The 19006-nt window shown below is 40.9% G+C and overlaps 1 protein-coding gene across 1 annotated transcript in view; it reads left to right on the top strand.

Annotated features, from left to right (window-relative positions):
• LOC109404744 (igLON family member 5-like) overlaps positions 1–19006 on the top strand; it is a 289833-nt gene that overhangs the window by 193185 nt on the left and 77642 nt on the right. The window contains exons 3-5 of the mRNA XM_029870292.2: positions 389–599; positions 16165–16276; positions 16386–16561. Coding sequence (XP_029726152.1) covers positions 389–599; positions 16165–16276; positions 16386–16561 — 499 coding nt within the window. The remainder of the gene's footprint in view (positions 1–388; positions 600–16164; positions 16277–16385; positions 16562–19006) is intronic.

Raw genomic sequence — 19006 nt, forward strand, 5'->3', positions numbered from 1 at the left:
ATTTAAATAAGCTCTTATATTGAAATCTGACAAGTCAAACCTTTAATCATCGTTTGATTTCCCACAGCTCTAATCATCCTTCAAATTAAACATTAAAACCCCCCTCTCTTTCATCTTCCAATAGAGTTTCCATTATCCCGCATTTACCTTGGTTGCCTAATTAATTCCGTGGTTTATCGTTTTGTTAATGATCCGTTCACGGCCGAAACTTACCGCAATTAGCAGCCTGGGCGGCCAGACCGGCCATGACCGCCCCTCCCACCCTCCAGTACCTACGCATCACTAACCGAAAACCGCCCACCGCCCCACTCGCAAGACAAATGTCTCTCATTCTTTTTCCGTGTTGTTTCTTGAATTTGTTCTCTTCCCTTCGCCGCATCGCATACAGGTATCGTGGTTCCGGCGGAAAGACTACCAGCTGCTGACGGTCGGCCTGTCCACGTACAGCAGCGACGATCGGTTCCTGGTGGAGCACACCCGCCACTTGGGGAACTGGGCGCTACGGATAAAGAACGCCCGGAGGGAAGACGAAGGACTGTACGAGTGCCAAATTTCCACCCATCCGCCACAGTCGATATTCATCGAGCTTAGGATCGTAGGTAAGTAGCGGGGGAGTTTTCACATGGCAGCAACGCTACAACGGTATAATCCTCTAACAATAAGAAGGGCAAGCATTAGCATTAGGCAGATGAAATGAATCACCATAATTATGGTAATATTCGGATGAGGAGCGTGGAACGTGAAACCCTCCTTACGTCTCTGTATAATCCAAACATAAGGCGGATAACCTTTTCGGACGGTCTCTTCATTAGTGGAAATATTTCGTTCACATGCAACGTGAAATAAGACGGATGAGTTTTCTTGAAGTGGGTGGATCTAGATCAGGTCTCTTCAACCATTCCATATAGGGTATATGTACCATTCCTTGGCCTAATTTGCAAACCGTCTTGACAATTTTGACCATAACTCATGAATTAAAAGCACTAGAAATAATATGTTGATCCTATTACACACTCTAGGCAATTCTTGTTTCACCAATTGGAAGTAAACTAACGTTAATATTCAAGAATTTACTTTATTAAGTTGAAAAGATTCGATGCGATGGTATGCAACGTTGGTCTATGGTACAAAAATTGGCCTATTAGTGGATACAACGTTGGCCTATTGCTTTCCATGCACTAGAACCACTTATTATCTCATTTTTTCAATATTTCTGCTGAAGTATTATCTCTGTTTGTTCACCAATCTTACTTGTAAATTACATTTTCGGAGCCAAATTTTCAAAAAACTGTAAATGAATTACTTAAACTAAAGTTCTTTCTTAATTTATTAACGGTAACAACGCAACCCTATTATTGTGCTATATTTTTACACTCACCGTACACAAAATCTCTCTTCCTGTTCGTTCTTTCTGGTTCTAACGCAAGCAATGTTGTTGACGTCACTTTAGTGATGGGCCAAGATTTGGGTACATAGTGAAAAAAATGTCCTCAATATTCGGCCCACATTCAAATTGTAAAATATTTATTATTCGTTGAAAACAAATATACAAGTTCAAAATAGAGTCTTTGACCGTCGCATCAAATGTTCAGTTATTGAAAAGTCAGTTCAAAATGTTCCAGATTCATGCCATTTATGATCATGTGTATAGACTACCCACTAAGCCGAAGAATTGACCGTGTAGCTGCCGGCTTAGAATAGCACTACGGACCACCTGTTCCGGTGGTAAAAGTCCACCAAACAGGTAACCCCAATCCAAGGTGTCAGGCGACCCGTGCTGAGGGATGAATGGTTGAGGGGGTTTAAAATATGCTCGATCTTTAACGGAGCCCGTAGCGTGGGTAGATCGCCTTTTTGGGTTGCGTTGCGGTGAAAGATCTACCAAACCGAACCCTAGTTCTAACTGCTTCCAACTAGTGGAACAGCATAACTTAGTAATCAAAGGAAAACACTTTGGTCCTTATTACATTTTACACCTTGTTGAATGTGATAGGTTTTAGGCGTGTTCAAAACGGAACCTATCAATCAGAATCCTCCCTTGCGATCAAGTTGAAAATGACTACTGTAATAAAACCGAATACTTTATAACTTCTCAATGGTGATAAAGTAATACGACATGCACTATACAAATGACACGGGATATACCACAATAGATCAAATATTGGTCGCAGTGGTTTATGTTCCGAACAGAGAAAAAAAAAGCCGAAGAATCATGGCGTCTACAAAAGATAAACAAAGAGACATTTTCATTCAATTTTAATGCTCCAAAGTGCTACAATTGAAACGAAATTTTACAGTTATTTGCCGCATAGCTTTTCGATATCCAGTTATGCATGTTTGTTTGAGTTTTTGGTTAACGTTGAGATAGGCCGAACGAGGGGACTATGCCAACGAAGCATCCCGATACCCTATGTACATCATCAGATGTCAAGCCAGAAATTTAGATTTGATAATAGATAAATTTCTTTAAGTACTTACTTGATACTTGATACTTGATGGGCTACAACTCGTAGCGGTGAGTCTACGCCGAATGAAGTATCCGCCTCCACTGGCCTCGGTCCTGGGCTGCCGTAATTCTGTAAAGTGACGTAAGCGACATTGATAGTTTTGTCCCATTTTTTGGTTATTATGCATAAAACTCTTGTTCATCCTCTAAGTTTCTTTCCATACATAGATGATAAATTACGACTAGATCTTGCATTCTAATACAGCAGGAATACCACAGTGTTATTTTTACATAAGATATTATAGAAAATATACCAAAAAATGTCGACATTTTGAATGGCGCTTACGACACTTTGCAGAATTACGGCAGTGGGCCAATCGCTTCCAGTCGCCTTGAACGGTTAAAGTCCTTAGGTCCTCCTCTACTGCAAAAAGCCAACGTGTGCGCGGCCTTCCACGAAGTCGACGACCCCTTCCTGGTTCTCTGCTGAATATAATTTTAGCTTGTCGTTCCTCCGGCGTACGAGCTACGTGTCCAGCCCACCGCAGCTTGCCGTGTTGTATTCGCTTCCCTATATCCACCTCTTTATATACCTGGTACAATTCGTAGTTCATGCGACGCCGCCAGAAGCCGTCCTCCAGTTTACCGCCGAGTATTGTTCGCAGCACTTTACGTTCAAAGACTCCAAAGGCTCTCCGATCAACTTCTTTTAACGTCCACGTTACATGACCGTATAAAGCGACCGGGAAAATCAGAGACTTGTACAACGCGAGTTTTGTCTTCGTTTGCAGCCTACGGGACCTCAGCTGGTTTCGCAGACCGAAAAAGGCCCGATTTGCAGCCGCAATCCGTTTTTTCACCTCGCGGGTAACATCATTATCGCACGTCACTAGAGTACCAATATAAACAAATTCATCCACAACTTCAGACTTACTGGCCGTCACCACTACCACGGCCGGACCGACGTTGAACACCAGCAATAATGTACTTAGTATTTGTGGTGTTGGTCGTAAGTCCAATCCTCGCAGTCTCCCTCTTAAAAGGTACGAACGCCTCTTCCACGGCCCGACGGTCGATTCCGATGATGTCGATATCGTCCGCGAAGCCCAGGAGCATATGCGACTTCGTGACAATGGTTCCGCTCCTGTGCACACCAGCTCTCCTTATCGCTCCTTCCAGTGCTATGTTGAACAGTAAGTTCGAAAGAGCATCGCCCTGCTTCAGTCCGTCAAAGGTTACGTACGATGACGAAATTTCATTCGCAACCCGTACACTTTATTTCGATCCATCAAGCGTCGCACGAATCAGTCTTATCAGCTTCGCCGGAAAACCATGTTCGATCATAATCTGCCATAACTCGTTTCTCTTCACTAAATCGTACGCCGCCTTGAAATCAAAAAACAGATGATGGGTGCGCAAGTTGTACTCCCGAAATTTATCGAGAACCTGCCGCAGGGTGAACATCTGGTCCGACGTTGATCGGCCCTCACGAAATCCTGCCTGATATTCACCGACGAAGAACTCCTCAATCGGCCTCAGCCTGTGGAACAGAACTCCGGACAAAATTTTGTACGCTGAATTGAGGAGTGTTATTCCTCTGTAATTCGCGCACTCCAGTCGATGCCCCTTCTTGAAAAGAGGGCAAATGAGACCATTTGGGGAGCGGACCTGGTGTGATGGTTAGAACACTTGACTATCACGCCGAGGACCTGGGATCGAATCCCTCTCCCGACCAACTCACAAAATGTGAGTTCTTCCTTCGGAAGGGAAGTGAAGCGTGGGTCCCGAGATGAACTAGCCTAGGGCTAAAAATCTCGTTAATACAGGTAAAAAAAAATGAGACCATCCAACCAACTAGCAGGCAGTTCTTCCTCCTCCCATATCTTCAATATAACGGTGTAAGAGTTGATGCTGCTCACTACCGTGCTTGAGAAGCTCGGCCGGGAGTTCGTCCTTCCCAGCAGCCTTGTTGTTCTTCAGTCCCCTAATTGCTGTCTTGACCTCGTCTAGCGTTGGAGGTTCCACAGCTTGTCCGTCGTCGTTGATTCGAATTCTGTCCGTCGCACTCCCACCATTCAACAATACCTCGAAGTGCTCTCTGCACCTGGCAGCCACCATTGTCTTGTCTGTCAGCAAGCTTCCATAACGGTCGTTTTACATGACGGGAGAAGGCGCCGTTTTTCTCCGCACGCCATTGACAGTTTCGTCAAATCTCCGCATATCATTCTGTTCCATACTCTCTTGCGCCTGAGCAATAACATTTTCCTCGTGCTTTTTTTTTTCTTTTTGCGGTGGATTCGTTTTTCGGCTGCTCTTGCTTCCCTATATCGCTCCCTGCTCTGCCGTGTCCCCGACACCAACATCCAGCTTCTGGCAACATTCTTCTCGTCCGTTACTCTCTGGCACTCCTCGTCGAACCACCCGTTTCTAGGTCGTCTTTGAGCAGTACCTATCACCTCCCGCGCTGCTGTACTCATCGCTCCGTTGATAGACTCCCACAGAGTGTTGAGATTATCGCTCTCGTTGATCTCACAAACCCGCTCGTCCAGCTTCTGGTGATAGTCAGCTACCGTACCGTCTACTGAAAACCGCTGGATGTTGAAACGCATCGATCGCCGGTTCCTAGAGTCCGACACGGTTGATAACCGAGCTCGAATCTTACTAACTACGAGATAGTGATCTGAGTCGATGTTGGGACCTCGAACAGTTCTAACATCAATTACGTCCGAGAAATGTCGGCCATCTACCAGCACATGGTCGATTTGGTTGCAAGTCTCGCCGTTTGGGTGTCTCCAGGTGAGCTTGCGGATATCCTTTCGTGCAAAATAGGTGCTACTAATGGCCATCCCCCTGGCGGCAGCAAAGTTGACTAAACTAAGGCCGTTGTCATTAGTGACGGAGTGAAGGCTCTCCGTACCGATGATTGGACGGAAAAAGTCCTCTCTTCCGACCTGTGCATTGGCGTCACCGATGACAATCTTAACGTCGTGTTTTGGGCATTCTCCATAGGTCTTGTCAAGACATTCATAAAACGCATCCTTCACATCATCGGTTTTCTCGTTTGTCGGCGCATAGACATTGATCAGGCCGTAGTTAAAGAATTTGCTCCGGATCCTCAATACGCAGATCCGCTCGTTGATCGGCTTACACCTCATAACTCGCTTCATCTGTTTCCCGATCACTATGAATCCGACCCCATGTTCTGCCTTATCGCTGCCGCTGTGGTAGATGTTATATTTGAACGATGTGTTGGCGACGGGATCCAACGCCCTGAATTCACGTTCACCAGTTTTGGGCCATCGCACTTCCTGTATAGCAGCCACACACACAGCAACTTTCTGCAATTCACGAGCCAAAAGGCTCACTCGCCCAGGTTCATTTAAGGTCCTGACGTTCCAGGTACCGAATTTCCAATCGTAGTCCTTATTTCGTTTCCGGGTCGGTTTCCGAGAGTATCGTTGGCATATTCTATTTCTTACTTCATTTTTCGTAGTGTTGAAAGGCTTCGACAGGCTGGATGCCAGAACAGGCGCTGTTTGAGCCGCTCCTCCTTGGTGAACAGACGCTCGGGACGTACCTCCTCGATCTAGCTGAAGTCAGAAGGACAACAGTGCCCAGGCTGCACTTTGAGCTAAGCACACAACTCTTAGCTGGTGGTCTTTATCATCGTTTGACCCGTGGAAGCATGAGGTAGGAACTTGTGAGGAACAGAGATATGTTGGACGCTCTCCTTATCGACTCACCGTTTTGCAGCCCAAAAAATTTTATTAAGTATCTTTCTTTAAAAACTTTCCTGTGTTTATGAGTTTTTTTTTTTCAATATTCTGATGGTTTTCTTTGTCTGTATTCTCAGAAGTTGGCTTTAATTTGTTCAATTTTACTTTCGAAGTTCTAATGGAACTTTGTAAAGCAATACCTGGTTGTTTTGAAAAATTATTTAAATACGTTCGTGAAAGAAATCTTGGAAAAAAATATCCTGCAAAGCTTTTGAAAGAATTCCTGGACCAACCTTTTGGAGGAACACGAGATGAAAGAACATGTGAAGATATAATTGGAGGAGTTGTTGGAACAATTCCTGGAGAAATGAAGAATTCCTATGGAAATCCAAGGAAATTTCGCTGGGGGAATCCTTTGATTAATTTCTGAAGATTTTTTACTAGAAAATACTGAATATTCTTTTCGACGATATTTTGAGACAAACTCATTATGGAATTCGTAGGTTGGAATTGAGATTCGACGTTTTGTCTTTCGACATTGTGTCACCCAATCAATACCGGCAATGCCTATAGAAACTCCTGGAGGATATTTGTAGAATTCTTTGGAATAAAACCCTGGAGAAATTCTTGGAAGACTCTTCGATGGAGTCCCAGAAAGTATCCTTTGAGAAATTCTCCGTAGAAATCTTAAAGCAACTGCTTAACCCTTCAGGACGCGCGCCGTTGTAAAAAGTACAACACTATCAGAAAAGCTCGCTCTTCGTATATAGCGCGAGCGCGGTGCAGTTTTAGCTGCTTAATGGCGCGCGTCCTGAAAGGTTAAGGCGAAACTGGATCCATTTCCTCACTTTTTGGGTTTTGATTTTTTTTTATAAAATAACGTTGTTATGTTGAATATGGAACAAGGTATCTCCTGATTTTTGTTTTTTCGTGGTGGAAAATGTTTTTCGTTTACGCAGAAACCATTTTTGAATAAAATTTCATAAAATAATTGTTTCTGCAAAAATTGAAAACTTTTTCCGCCACAAAAAAAATCAGAAAATACCTTGATCCATCCTCTACATGTGCACGAAACCGATTTTGAAAATATTGCTTCGTTATTTTATAAAAAATCAAAAACCAAAAAAATGAGAAAATGCTTCCACTTTCGCCTTAAGAAATTCCTGCGAGAATTCCGGAAGGAATTCTTGAAAAAAATCCTTGAAGAAATTTTTAAGGTACCCAAAAACATTGCTCTGAGAGAATTTTGAAAAAAATCTTTGCATGAATTTCTGGAAGATACCATGTAAAAAATTTGAACGAATAACTAAAAAACTTCCTGACCAAAAATCTGAAGACATACTAGAAATTTCTGGAAAATTCTTTGAAAAAAATGGAAGAACTTCCTTAGAAGTCCTTAGTCCGTGGGAATTCGTGGGAGATTCCTTGAAGGAATTCCTGAAAAAAATATTTGAAGAAATTCATGGAGCAATTCTTGGGGAGAGAAATCTTCAAACGAATATATGGAAAATTGCTAACAAATAATACTTGAAGAATTCCTGTATGTGTGCTTCATGAAACTCGTGGTAAAGTCCTTGAAGGAATTGATGATGAAGATATATTTTATGAGATTCTTGCAACCATTTTTGGAGAAATTCTTGGAAAATTCTCCGAAATAATACTTGTTTGAATGAATGGAGAAATCACTAGAGAATCCCAAACATTTCTTAACCAACTCTTGAATTCATGAAAAGAACTCCTGCAGAACTCCTTTGAAGAATTCATGAGAGACATCTCTACGGAATCAAATAAAGTGTATACATATGTAGTAATCCTTGGATTAACTTGTGGACGATTATTTTGATAAATTCTTGAAAGATTATTTAAGGATGAAATTTGGAGGACTCAATTAAGAAATTCAAGCAACATTTTTGGAAAATAAACATTGGAAGACATCCTGGGGGACTCCTTTTAAGGTATTATGGAGGAGTACTTGAAAAATTCCAGAGAGTATATTTGGAGATACCAATGGACGAATATTAATAAAAAAAACATGGAGGAATTCCCAAACAATTCAAGGAAATATATGTGAAAAGTTCGAAAAAATCTTCTCTGCAATCTTTCAAGAAATACCTGAGGTAATATTTGAAAATACTTCATGAAATTGCTATGAGAAAACTTAGTGAAGACCTGGAAGAATGTTTGCCAAAAACCTTTAAGAAAATTCCTGAGGAATACTTGAAACAATTTCTGGATAAATTCTTTGAGGCACCTTCAAAGAAAAATGCGAACAGGTAAAACTAAATATTTTGTATGAGTCGTTAATTTAGATGTTAATTGACCAATTAAACTTTTGATTGCTTAAAATAAAATATTTCCATGCTTAATGGCTTGCAGTCAAAAAAGCCCAACATCGCATATTTTGCCCTATAAATTGAGGTATAGCTCAAAATTGTGACGTGCTGGAGCAAATCTGAGCTCAGATTCGGATTCAGCGACCCAAATTTTGTCAGAGACACATAAGTTTGCTCTTGAGACAAAAAAATGTTGCGCTGTGTAATCCATTTGAGAAGTTCTCGGAGAAATCATTGATAAAATATTTGAAGAAATCATACAGGAATTCTCAGAGAGGAAATGGATTTCTCTGGCTTATCTTTGTAAATATTCTTAAAAAAATATTTAGAGTAATTTTTGGAGCAACTACCAAAGAAATTAAAAAAAAATCTTGGAGATATTTTTGCTGAAATATTTTAAAAAATTTTGAAGGAAATAATTGGAAAAAAAAAATTCTTTTAGAAAATTTCAAAAAAGCACTTAAATTAATCTTAGAAGAAAACCTTTGTAGAATACCTTTTATATAATTCATTGGAGTAATAATTTGAGAAAACATTCCACGTTTAGCTTTGAACGAGAACGGTCGTGTTAGCAGAACAGTGTTCGATAGTGGTATTGTGAGTACGGCCTATTGTTCCCTCCGTTGGACGATCTTTTATCAGGATAAGTACCATTGTTCGCTTCCTACTGAATCTCTAGTGTGACAATAACCGGTGCCGGTGGCCGCACGGACGTTGCGGTCATGAACGGTGACGTTAAAGAACCTCCTGACATGACATCTCCAGAAAACTCACCGAGATCCAGAGCATACCCCGCCACAGCCAAGCCTCCTTTCGTTGTTTTTTTTCGCCAAGTTGAAAAACCGTTAGATACTACGACTATCTCTAACGATCTCCACAAGCATTACCGTTCGATCCAGCAAATCCGTAAAGTCACCCTGAAGAAAATTCGCGTAGTAGTATCAGATCGCAACGACGCTAATGATATCGTAAAGAATAAGCTTTTCAAACAGTACAGGGTCTACATCCCAAGTGAGCAGGTAGAGATAGACGGCGTCATCGATGACTCTTCATTAGATGCACAACACATTTTTTGAAAATGGCGTCGGCAAGTTCCGAAATCCCAATGCCCCCTCAGTGAGTATTCTGGAGGTTGTACAGCTGGTCGCCTCTCGCAAAGAAGGAGAGAATATCGTCTATGACCCAAGCCACTCTTTTCGCATAACATTCGACGGAACAGCGCTCCCCGATTACCTGGAAATTGATCTGGCATTGATCCCAGTTCGCTTGTATGTACCCAAAGTCTTGCTATGCACAAACTGTAAGCGGTACGGTCACTCAGCCAAAATGTGCGATAATAAAGCACGATGTGGCAAGTGTGCAGAGCTCCATGATGAATCCACATGTACCTTCGTATCTCCTTTGTGTATCCGCTGCAATGCAGAACACGATCTTTCCCCAAAGAGTTGCCCATCATATGTAGATCACGTGACAATGACTAGACGAAAACTGCTCGAGAAATCTAGGCTCTCATTCGCTGAGTTACTATCAAACGCCGACGAAGAAGCAGTGGCCCTCGAAAATGCGTTTTCACCTCTTGCAGACCTCCCTGAAGATCCCGATGAGAACGGTAATTGCAGTTACACCTATGTCTTCCCGAAAAGAAAGAAAAAGACCGCTACCACGAAGAAATTACCCGATAACCCACCCTCACTTAGTCAGTCTCCCCATGTCAATCCTCCATCAGATCGATTACCCTCGACGAGTTTCACTCAGAGCAAGTTTAACCAGAGTAAATCTCAGCAATTCTACAGACTCTCCCAGCAAGAACCGAAACAACCCCTCAATGCTAGCTTCAACATTCATGATAAATCACAGTTCCCCTCTCTCCCAACATTTCAGAAGAGACCTAACGACACTCGCTCTGATCAATCCAAATTGTCGATACCACAGTTGATTCGTATGATGTGCTCCGTACTGCGTGTTTCCAACACGTGGATGTCTGTCGTAGAAAGCATGATGCCCCTGTTCAGTTTAATCTGGGAAAAGATCATCGTTCACGTGCCCCTCCTTGCGTTCATTGCTGCAAATGATGCCTAACGACACTCCTAATCAAATATGCCTGCTTCAATGGAACGCGCATAGTATTCTCCCCAAGATAGCTAATTTCAGATCTCTAATCAACCACAATCAAGTTCAAGTGTTTGCCATATCGGAAACATGGCTAACAGTGGAAAAAAATTTCTATGTTCCCCAGTTCAATATAATCAGAAGCGATAGAGATCAACCCTATGGAGGTGTCTTGTTGGGATTCAAACACGGGATTGAATTTAAAAGGATCGAAATTGAACAAACATCTCCAATTGAAATAGTTGCTGCCACGGTCAAACTGAAACCGTTTTCACTAACCATTGCGTCAATCTACATTCCTCCCAATATTAACCTTAGATATAACGACCTTAAGCATATCGTAGACTCTCTTCCTCCGCCTTTGATGCTCTTAGGAGATTTTAATTCTAAAGGATGTGCGTGGGGTGAACTTGTAGACGACTGCAGGGCCAAAAATATCTACGAACTGACTGATGAATTCAATCTTGCCATTTTGAATACCGGTGAGATAACTAGAATTGCATGCCCTGATAAACAATGCAGTAGATTAGATTTGTCACTGTGTTCATCGAGATTAGCTTTGAACTGTTCATGGAAAGTCATCGATGACCCATCAGGAAGCGATCATTTGCCAATAATTGTATCACTTCAATCTAATGAAATCGAATTGAATTCTACAACGAACTACGATCTCACCAAGTACATCGATTGGGATAGATATAGGCAAAAATTGAGTACGGTCGTCTCTAGTCTCCGGCATTTTGAAGATCCTCTTGCTTTACACAAAGTTCTAATTGATAACATCAAACATGCTGCAATAGATAACCAAACTAAGCCGATTCCTTTGACTGGTAATATTCGTAGAAATCCTACAATGTGGTGGGATTGGGAATGTTCCAAAATGTTGACAAAACGTTCAAACGCATTTAAACAATTTAGAACTTCAGGGAGAACAGAGGACTTTCTCAATTATAAAAAAGTGGAGGCTGAATCAAAAAGGCTGTTCAAAACTAAAAAGCGTGGCTATTGGAAACAATTAGTGGAATCATTCGACAGGGATACTTCTCTTCGGTCTTTGTGGTCTATCGCCAAAAAAATGCGCAACTCTTCATCTCCTAGGGAAAACATGAACAGCTATTCAGAGGAATGGATTACACAGTTCAGTAGTAAAATTTGTCCCCTATTTGCACCTAACAAGAAACCCGATATTGTCACCGTTGATGAATCAGAAGATCAGAAGATTTAGCATGGAAGAATTAGAATCTGCCTTATGCCTGGCAGAAAACAACGCTCCCGGAATCGATGATATCAAATTTGCTTTATTGAAAAACTTGCCGTTAAATGCTAAACAACTTTTACTGCAGCTTTACAACGACTTTTTAAAATTAAACACTTGTCCCCAAACATGGTACGAAGTAAAAGGGCTGACAATTCTGAAACCTGGAAAAAATGCCACAGATCATAATTCTTATCGACCTATTTCGCTTCTTGTCTGTGACAGAAAAGCATTCGAAAAAATGTTAGTAGTTCGTATGGAACACTGGGCGGAGAGGCATAATATTTTTTCAGATTCACAGTACGGCTTTAGACGAGCACGAGGCACACGTGATTGCTTAGCAAAATTTTCAACTGCTATTCAAGTAGCATTCGGCAAAAAAGAAAACCTGAGTGCCGTGTTTTTAGATATTTCAGGAGCATTCGATTCTATTCGCATTGATCTTTTACACCGTAAACTAATATCTGCAGGATTTCCCCTTCAAATTAGCGAATTCTTATTCACACTGCTGAAGATGAAACGAATGCACTTCACTATTAATGGGCATATTAAAGAAATTCGTACAGGATACATTGGTGTACCGCAAGGATCATGCCTGTCCCCTCTTTTATACAATTTGGTTTGATCGAAAGTGTTTATGGGGAGGGCAGATCAGAGAAATTGTTAGAAAGTGTCAAAAAAGGATTAACTTCTTAAAAACGATTTGTAGTACCTGGTGGGGAGCCCATCCTTCCGACACGATCACATTATATAAGACTACTATACTCTCTGTAATAGAATATGGTAGTATAACTTTCCACAGTGCCGCTAAAACTCATATCCTGAAGCTGGAGCGAATTCAGAACAGAGCCATCCGAATCTGTCTCGGAAGTATGATGTCAACTCATACGTCTTCTTTGGAAGTTATGGCTGGAATTAAACCTTTGAAGTTAAGATATGAAGAATTAAATCTACGGTTTCTAGCTAAAAGCATCACCTCAGATCACCGGCTCAATAGTGACCTCACTGTTCTGAAAAATTTGAAACCTGGTCACCACCTTGCCTCGCTCTACACTACTCTCACCGAAATGAACGTCCATACAAGTATACATACATGCTCCACTAATTTCGAAATTGAAGATCTTCTATTTGTTCTTCAAATCGACTTGTCCCTGCACGAAGAGCTTCAAGGAATTGCAGATTGTTGGCATGAACAACTGGCAGTTAGTGCATTTCGAAATAAAACAGAACACATTCCCCTAGAAAACACATTCTTCACAGATGGCTCCAAATCTCATGACAATGTAGGTTTTGGACTGTTCCATAAAACTATCCAGCGTAGCTACAAACTTGAGCCTCCAGCATCAATATTTTGCGCAGAAGCTTTGGCAATCCAACAAACGTGTCAAATAATAAATGATCTTCCAAAGAGAATCTATATTATCTGCACCGATAGTATGAGTACTCTCAAAGCACTTTCTTCGTGTGTCGTTGACAAACATTCAAACGTAATCATCATGCAAATCAAACGCATTCTTAGAATGCAATACTCTCATGGATATGTAGTAAAGTTTTTGTGGGTCCCGGCTCATTGTGGTATAAATGGCAATGAGTCCGCTGACCAGCTCGCAAAAGCGGGAGCGTTAACTGGAGATTTCTTTGAGCGTCCCATCCAGAATGAAGAATACTTACCCGTAATCAAAAGTCACATACAAAACAAATGGCAACAAAAATGGAGTGAAGATGATCTGGGCAGATATTGCTACTCAATCTTACCCAAAATAAGCGACAAACCTTGGTTCAGTCAACTCAACTTGAAACGGAACATGATCAAAAATATGAGTAGATTAATGTCCAACCATTTTTGTCTCTCTTCTCATCTTTATCGAATAGGAATTAAACAGTCAAACCTTTGCGAGTGCGGAAATGGATATGAAGACTTCAACCATGTTTTGTGGGACTGCCAGAAATACAACGACCATCGCAGGACATTGGTGAATGAGCTTCAAAAAGAAGGGTTTACGGCTCAATGTTGCATCAGAGATATCCTTAGCAAAATGAACACTAAAATTTTGATAATCATTAATAGCTTCATAAAAAAAGCCAAAATTGTCATCTAGAGTAGAATTATTGTTTATTAATAGGCACTCCATTGTTAAAGATATTTTGTAAAACTAGTATATTCTTTCCTTATTATTATTTAACATTAATTATTAATTATTTCGCTACTCGGCGCCGTTATGCTGTAATCGCTATTGTGCCTATTATTAAATAAATAAAAAATGGGATAATCCAAAAAAAAAAAAATAATTTGAGAAATCTATGGAGGCAATCGTTATGCTTACCTATAACTTTCCGTGGACTAGTGATCTTTCTTGCACATTCAGAACTTCCTCTGCGGATTCTCTGAAGGACTCTTTTGGAATTAATTCTTTCTGAGAATCCTACATGTATTCCTCCAGGAAATCCTCAGGGGTACCAGGGAATCCTCCTGAGATTCTTCCAAGTATTCCTCCAAGGATATCCGCAGGGATTTATCCAAAGATCCCTTCAAAGAGTCTTCTAGAAATCCCTTTAAGAATTCCTCCAGGAATTTCTCCAGTAATTCCTCTAGTGATTTCAGGGATGAATTTCACCAGGGAATCCTCCAGAAATTTCTCTAAAGGATCTTTCAAGGTTTTTTTTCCAAAATTTCCTCCGAACATTCTTTCAGGGATTCCAAAACTTTCTCCAGAAGTTTTATCAGGGATTCCTCCAGGAATTCCTTCCTGGATTGCTCCAGGTATTCCTTCAGGAATTTCTCCAGTGATTCCTCTAGTGATTTCAGAAATTGCTTCAGAAATTTCATCAGGGAGTCCTACAGAAATTTCTCCAAAGGATATTCTAAGTAAATTTCCAGAAATTCCTCCATACAAGTGTAATGTTGTTGTTCGTAGACATTTTTCAGCATTGCAGTCAAAGAAACCTTGCATTGATTCTTTTAAATCTTCGCCAACGTTTCGGCCATTGTTGGGACCTACTTCAAGGCTCGATCTAAATCAACATATCAAAAACGATTTCTTTAAACATAAAACGTCGGGTGCAAAAGGGTCAATTTTGTTCCACTTTGGTATCGGTTCATTAGGCATTAGTTTAGGCGTATTTTTTTTTAGCCAAGACTCCTTGCGTGTGATTGTATTTTTCGGGTATAATGTTCACTTTTTCCACTACGCTGGAATTCCAGTATGGCGCTCGATAGTAGCTAACCATACATTTTTTCAAGTATTCTTCCAGAAACTGCTCCAGAAATTTCATCATGGATTGCTCCAGGAATTTCCCTCTGGATTGCACCAGGGATTCCAGGAGGAATTTGTACGGTGACTTTTTTTTCTGAAACTTCTTTAGAGTTTCCTACATGCATTGCTGTGTATATTATTTGATTAATACCTCCTGAGATCCCTCCAGGAAATCCTCCAAGAATTCTTTCACAATTCCTCCAGCAATGCCTTCATAAATTACTTCAAGAATACCTCCAAGAGTTGCTCTAAGAATTTCATCAGAAAATACTTCAGGATTCCTTCGGGGATACCTTCACAAATTCCTCCAGGAAATTCTCCTTGAATTCTTTCAGGAAACTTAGGAAATTGTTTCAGAAATTCTTTCATGGATTCGTCCAGGAATCCCTTCAAGATTGTCTTATGCCATTTGACCAGAGAATCCTCCTAAGATTCCTCTGAAGGTTCCTCCAGCATTTTTTTTTTCAGGTATTCCGTTGAGATTCGTTTAGGAATTCCACGGATATTTTACAAAATAATTTCTGCAGAGATTACTCCGGGAATTTATCCTATAAAAATAAACTTATGACAGTGCTGCTGGGTCGACCAAGTTTTAAGATAAGAGCAGTAATGTGTTCTTATTTCTAACAGTTTTCAATCAATTTTAACCGAACTTAGCTAAAAAATCTGGGATAAAAGTTATTAAGTAAATCAACTCTTGATGTCATCGACCAAAAGTTTGGGGTCACTTCAGTAAAACATAGAAAAGTGATTTGTTATATCTTTGTTAAAATCGGACGCAATTTGGCAGAGATATGAGCCTAAAAAATGACATGAGGGAGTGCAGTTTCTGTTCTTAATTCATATCTCAACCAGCTTGTTTAAACTGCCCATCAGCCATCCAGGATATTGAGCAGCACTCCCTCCTCATCCAGCCCGAATTGATTGCTATAATTGTGGTGACAACTCCAGCTTCAATTATCTGCACAAAGCCCACGTTCACGTTCTCCTAATTCCCAAGAAACGATCTAACTCACATCTCTTCGCTTTTCATCTTCTCTCCACTCGCCAGAGGCCGTAGCAGAAATTCTGGAAGCGCCTGATTTGCATATAGACGAGGGATCGACGCTGCGGCTGGAATGCAAACTAAAACGTGCCACCGAAAGCCCGTTGTACGTCTTTTGGTAAGTGTAGCTGTAGCAGGATCCTGCTTTTTGTCGGACCCCGATAAAGTGCCGATTTTTGACCATCGATTTGCGATTTCTGCCTTTCTTCTCGTTTTCCGGCTCACAGGTATCACGAGGAACGAATGGTCAACTACGACCAGCAGGACGGCATCTCGGTGTCGACGAACAAGTTGACGTCGAGTGTTCTCACGGTGCGAAATGCCACGGCGAGGCACGGGGGCAACTACACCTGCGCTCCTGCCAATGCGAGACAATCCAGTATCTATGTGCACGTGCTCAAAGGTAGGCCAACAGCACTCATTGATTCATTGGTTCAAGTACACTCCCGTTCAAAAGTTTGGGGTCACCCCCTCAAAAACATGTCATTTTTTTTGGCCCATATCTCCGCCAATTTGCGTCCGATTTCAAAACCCTAGGTTTCATTCAAAAGATAATAAGTCAAAGAAACTTTGAACATGATTTAAAAGAAACTTTTTCAAAAAAAATTGTATGTAAACTTAACTCAAAGTTGCCAAATTTTCTAAAAAAATAATATAAACTTACGGCAGTGTCGCTGGAAATTGGGTCGACCAAATTTTAAGATGAGAGCGGCAATATGACCCATTTTCTATTAGCTTTCAACTGCTTTTTACAGAACTTAGCTAAAAAATCTAGAAAAAAAGTTATTAAGTAAATTAATCCTTGATGCCATCGACCAAAAGTTTGGGGTCACCCTTCAAAATGATGTATCGGCCAAAAGTTTGGGGTCACTGTCGTTAAACATGGAAAAGTGATTTGTTGATATCTTTGTCATCTTTCATTCAATTTTAATTCTTCTTGGCTTATTTGAAACAAAATGAATGATACTTACTGCATAGACATTGAACCACACATATTTGTTGAAATTTACATACTAAAACTTAACGTAAAGTTGCCTAATTTTTTGAAGCGTGGTAAAATGTGCTAACTTTACATAACATTTTTATATACAAAAATCGTTAAATACGTTAAGTTAAAGACATCAAACGTTAATTTAGTTAATTATCTTTGAAATGAGCCAAAAATAATTAAAATTGAACTATAGATGACGAAGATATCACCAAATCACTTTTCCATATTTTACGATAGTGACCCCAAACTTTTGGCCGATACATCATATTGAGGGGTGACCCCAAACTTTTGGTCGATGACATCAAGGATTAATTTACTTAATAACTTTTTTTCTAGATTTTTTAGCTAAGTTCTGTAAAAAGCAGTTGAAAGCTAATAGAAAATGGGTCATATTGCCGCTCTCATCTTAAAATTTGGTCGACCCAACTTCCAGCGAAACTGCCGTAAGTTTATATTCATTTTTTAGAAAATTTGGCAACTTTGGGTTAAGTTTACATACAAAATTTTTTGAAAAAGTTTCTTTTAAATCATGTTCAAAGTTTCTTTGACTCATTATCTTTTGAATGAAACCTAGGGTTTTGAAATCGGACGCAAATTGGCGGAGATATGGGCCTAAAAAAATGACATGTTTTTGAGGGGGTGACCCCAAACTTTTGAACGGGAGTGTAGGTAGCGTATACATACATACACAGAGGGTGAGTGGGTAGGTGCCACCCGGAGGAATCAGATTTGATTCATTGCCAGAAAATTGACTTGGCGTCGACATCATGCAGCGCGTGTGTATAGGATACACTGGGGTAGCTAGGAGGGCCAGCCACACCCCACAATGAAATGTTGGCTAACTTAAACCGACTCAAATAATTCCTGAAATGTGTACATATTAAGAATCAATCCTGACCATCAGGTGGGACAATATTGATTATCTTCTTTAATTACTTATTATTATACCAACCCCACCGCTACGCCGATGCTCAGAGAGTTTCTAAACAGAAACTTTGCTGTGTGCCATAAATTTTCCCAGAAACAGCACCAAGGTGCAGTGCTTCCCTATCGGGCTCTTTTGATAAACGACCAATAGTGCAGCTACATTAACGACCGGCGGCGGCGACACGAATAGGAAACCGACCGGCAGCTACATATATAGATGGACAGAGAAGAGAACTGCATTTGTTGAGAGCGCAACTCCGGGACATATATCATCTCGAGTAGCACACAAGAAATCATTCCCAATTTTTCTCCCAGCAGCAGCAGCAGTACGCGTGAAAATTTCAAATGTCCCCAATTTCGGGCGCCGGAGTCATAAAAGTACATATGTTAGCCAGAAAAAGTACTTTGAACGGGGGGTAATAAAAAAGCTGTCGCTTTCCTGTGGAAGCTGTTTCTCGCCCCGGCGAACGTCAGTGAAATGTTGAAGAAATTTAATTTCCTCGTGTGCCAGTGAACAACATTCATTTATCAGCGACTGCCGTTTGCGAATGGGGGACACACGTTCGGTTTCGGGCACACCTCGGGCAATGCTGCTGCCCACCACCCGCTGCTGGGGTTCTAACGCCACCGACTGGTTGGCACCGGGGGAGGCTCCAACAGAAGAGGGTGGCGATTCGTTTCGGAGTCGAAATTTATGAAGGTCGACGGGGAGTAATGATACGAGTTTCTAACTGCGAAGATGGTTCTGCTTCGTCGACTGATTGTACTTCTAGATTAATAACTAGAGCATGGCAATGGTTTTGGAACTTTGTTTTGAGGTAGGGTATCGCGCCACTTGGGCGGTGGCTTCTATATTCGTCTGTTTGCTACTATAACTCAGTCAATTTTGAACCAATTGACTGGAAATGTTGTACACGGGTAGATACTATA

This window comes from Aedes albopictus, chromosome 2, assembly GCF_035046485.1.
Source record: "Aedes albopictus strain Foshan chromosome 2, AalbF5, whole genome shotgun sequence".
Classification (NCBI taxonomy): Eukaryota; Metazoa; Arthropoda; class Insecta; order Diptera; family Culicidae; genus Aedes; species Aedes albopictus.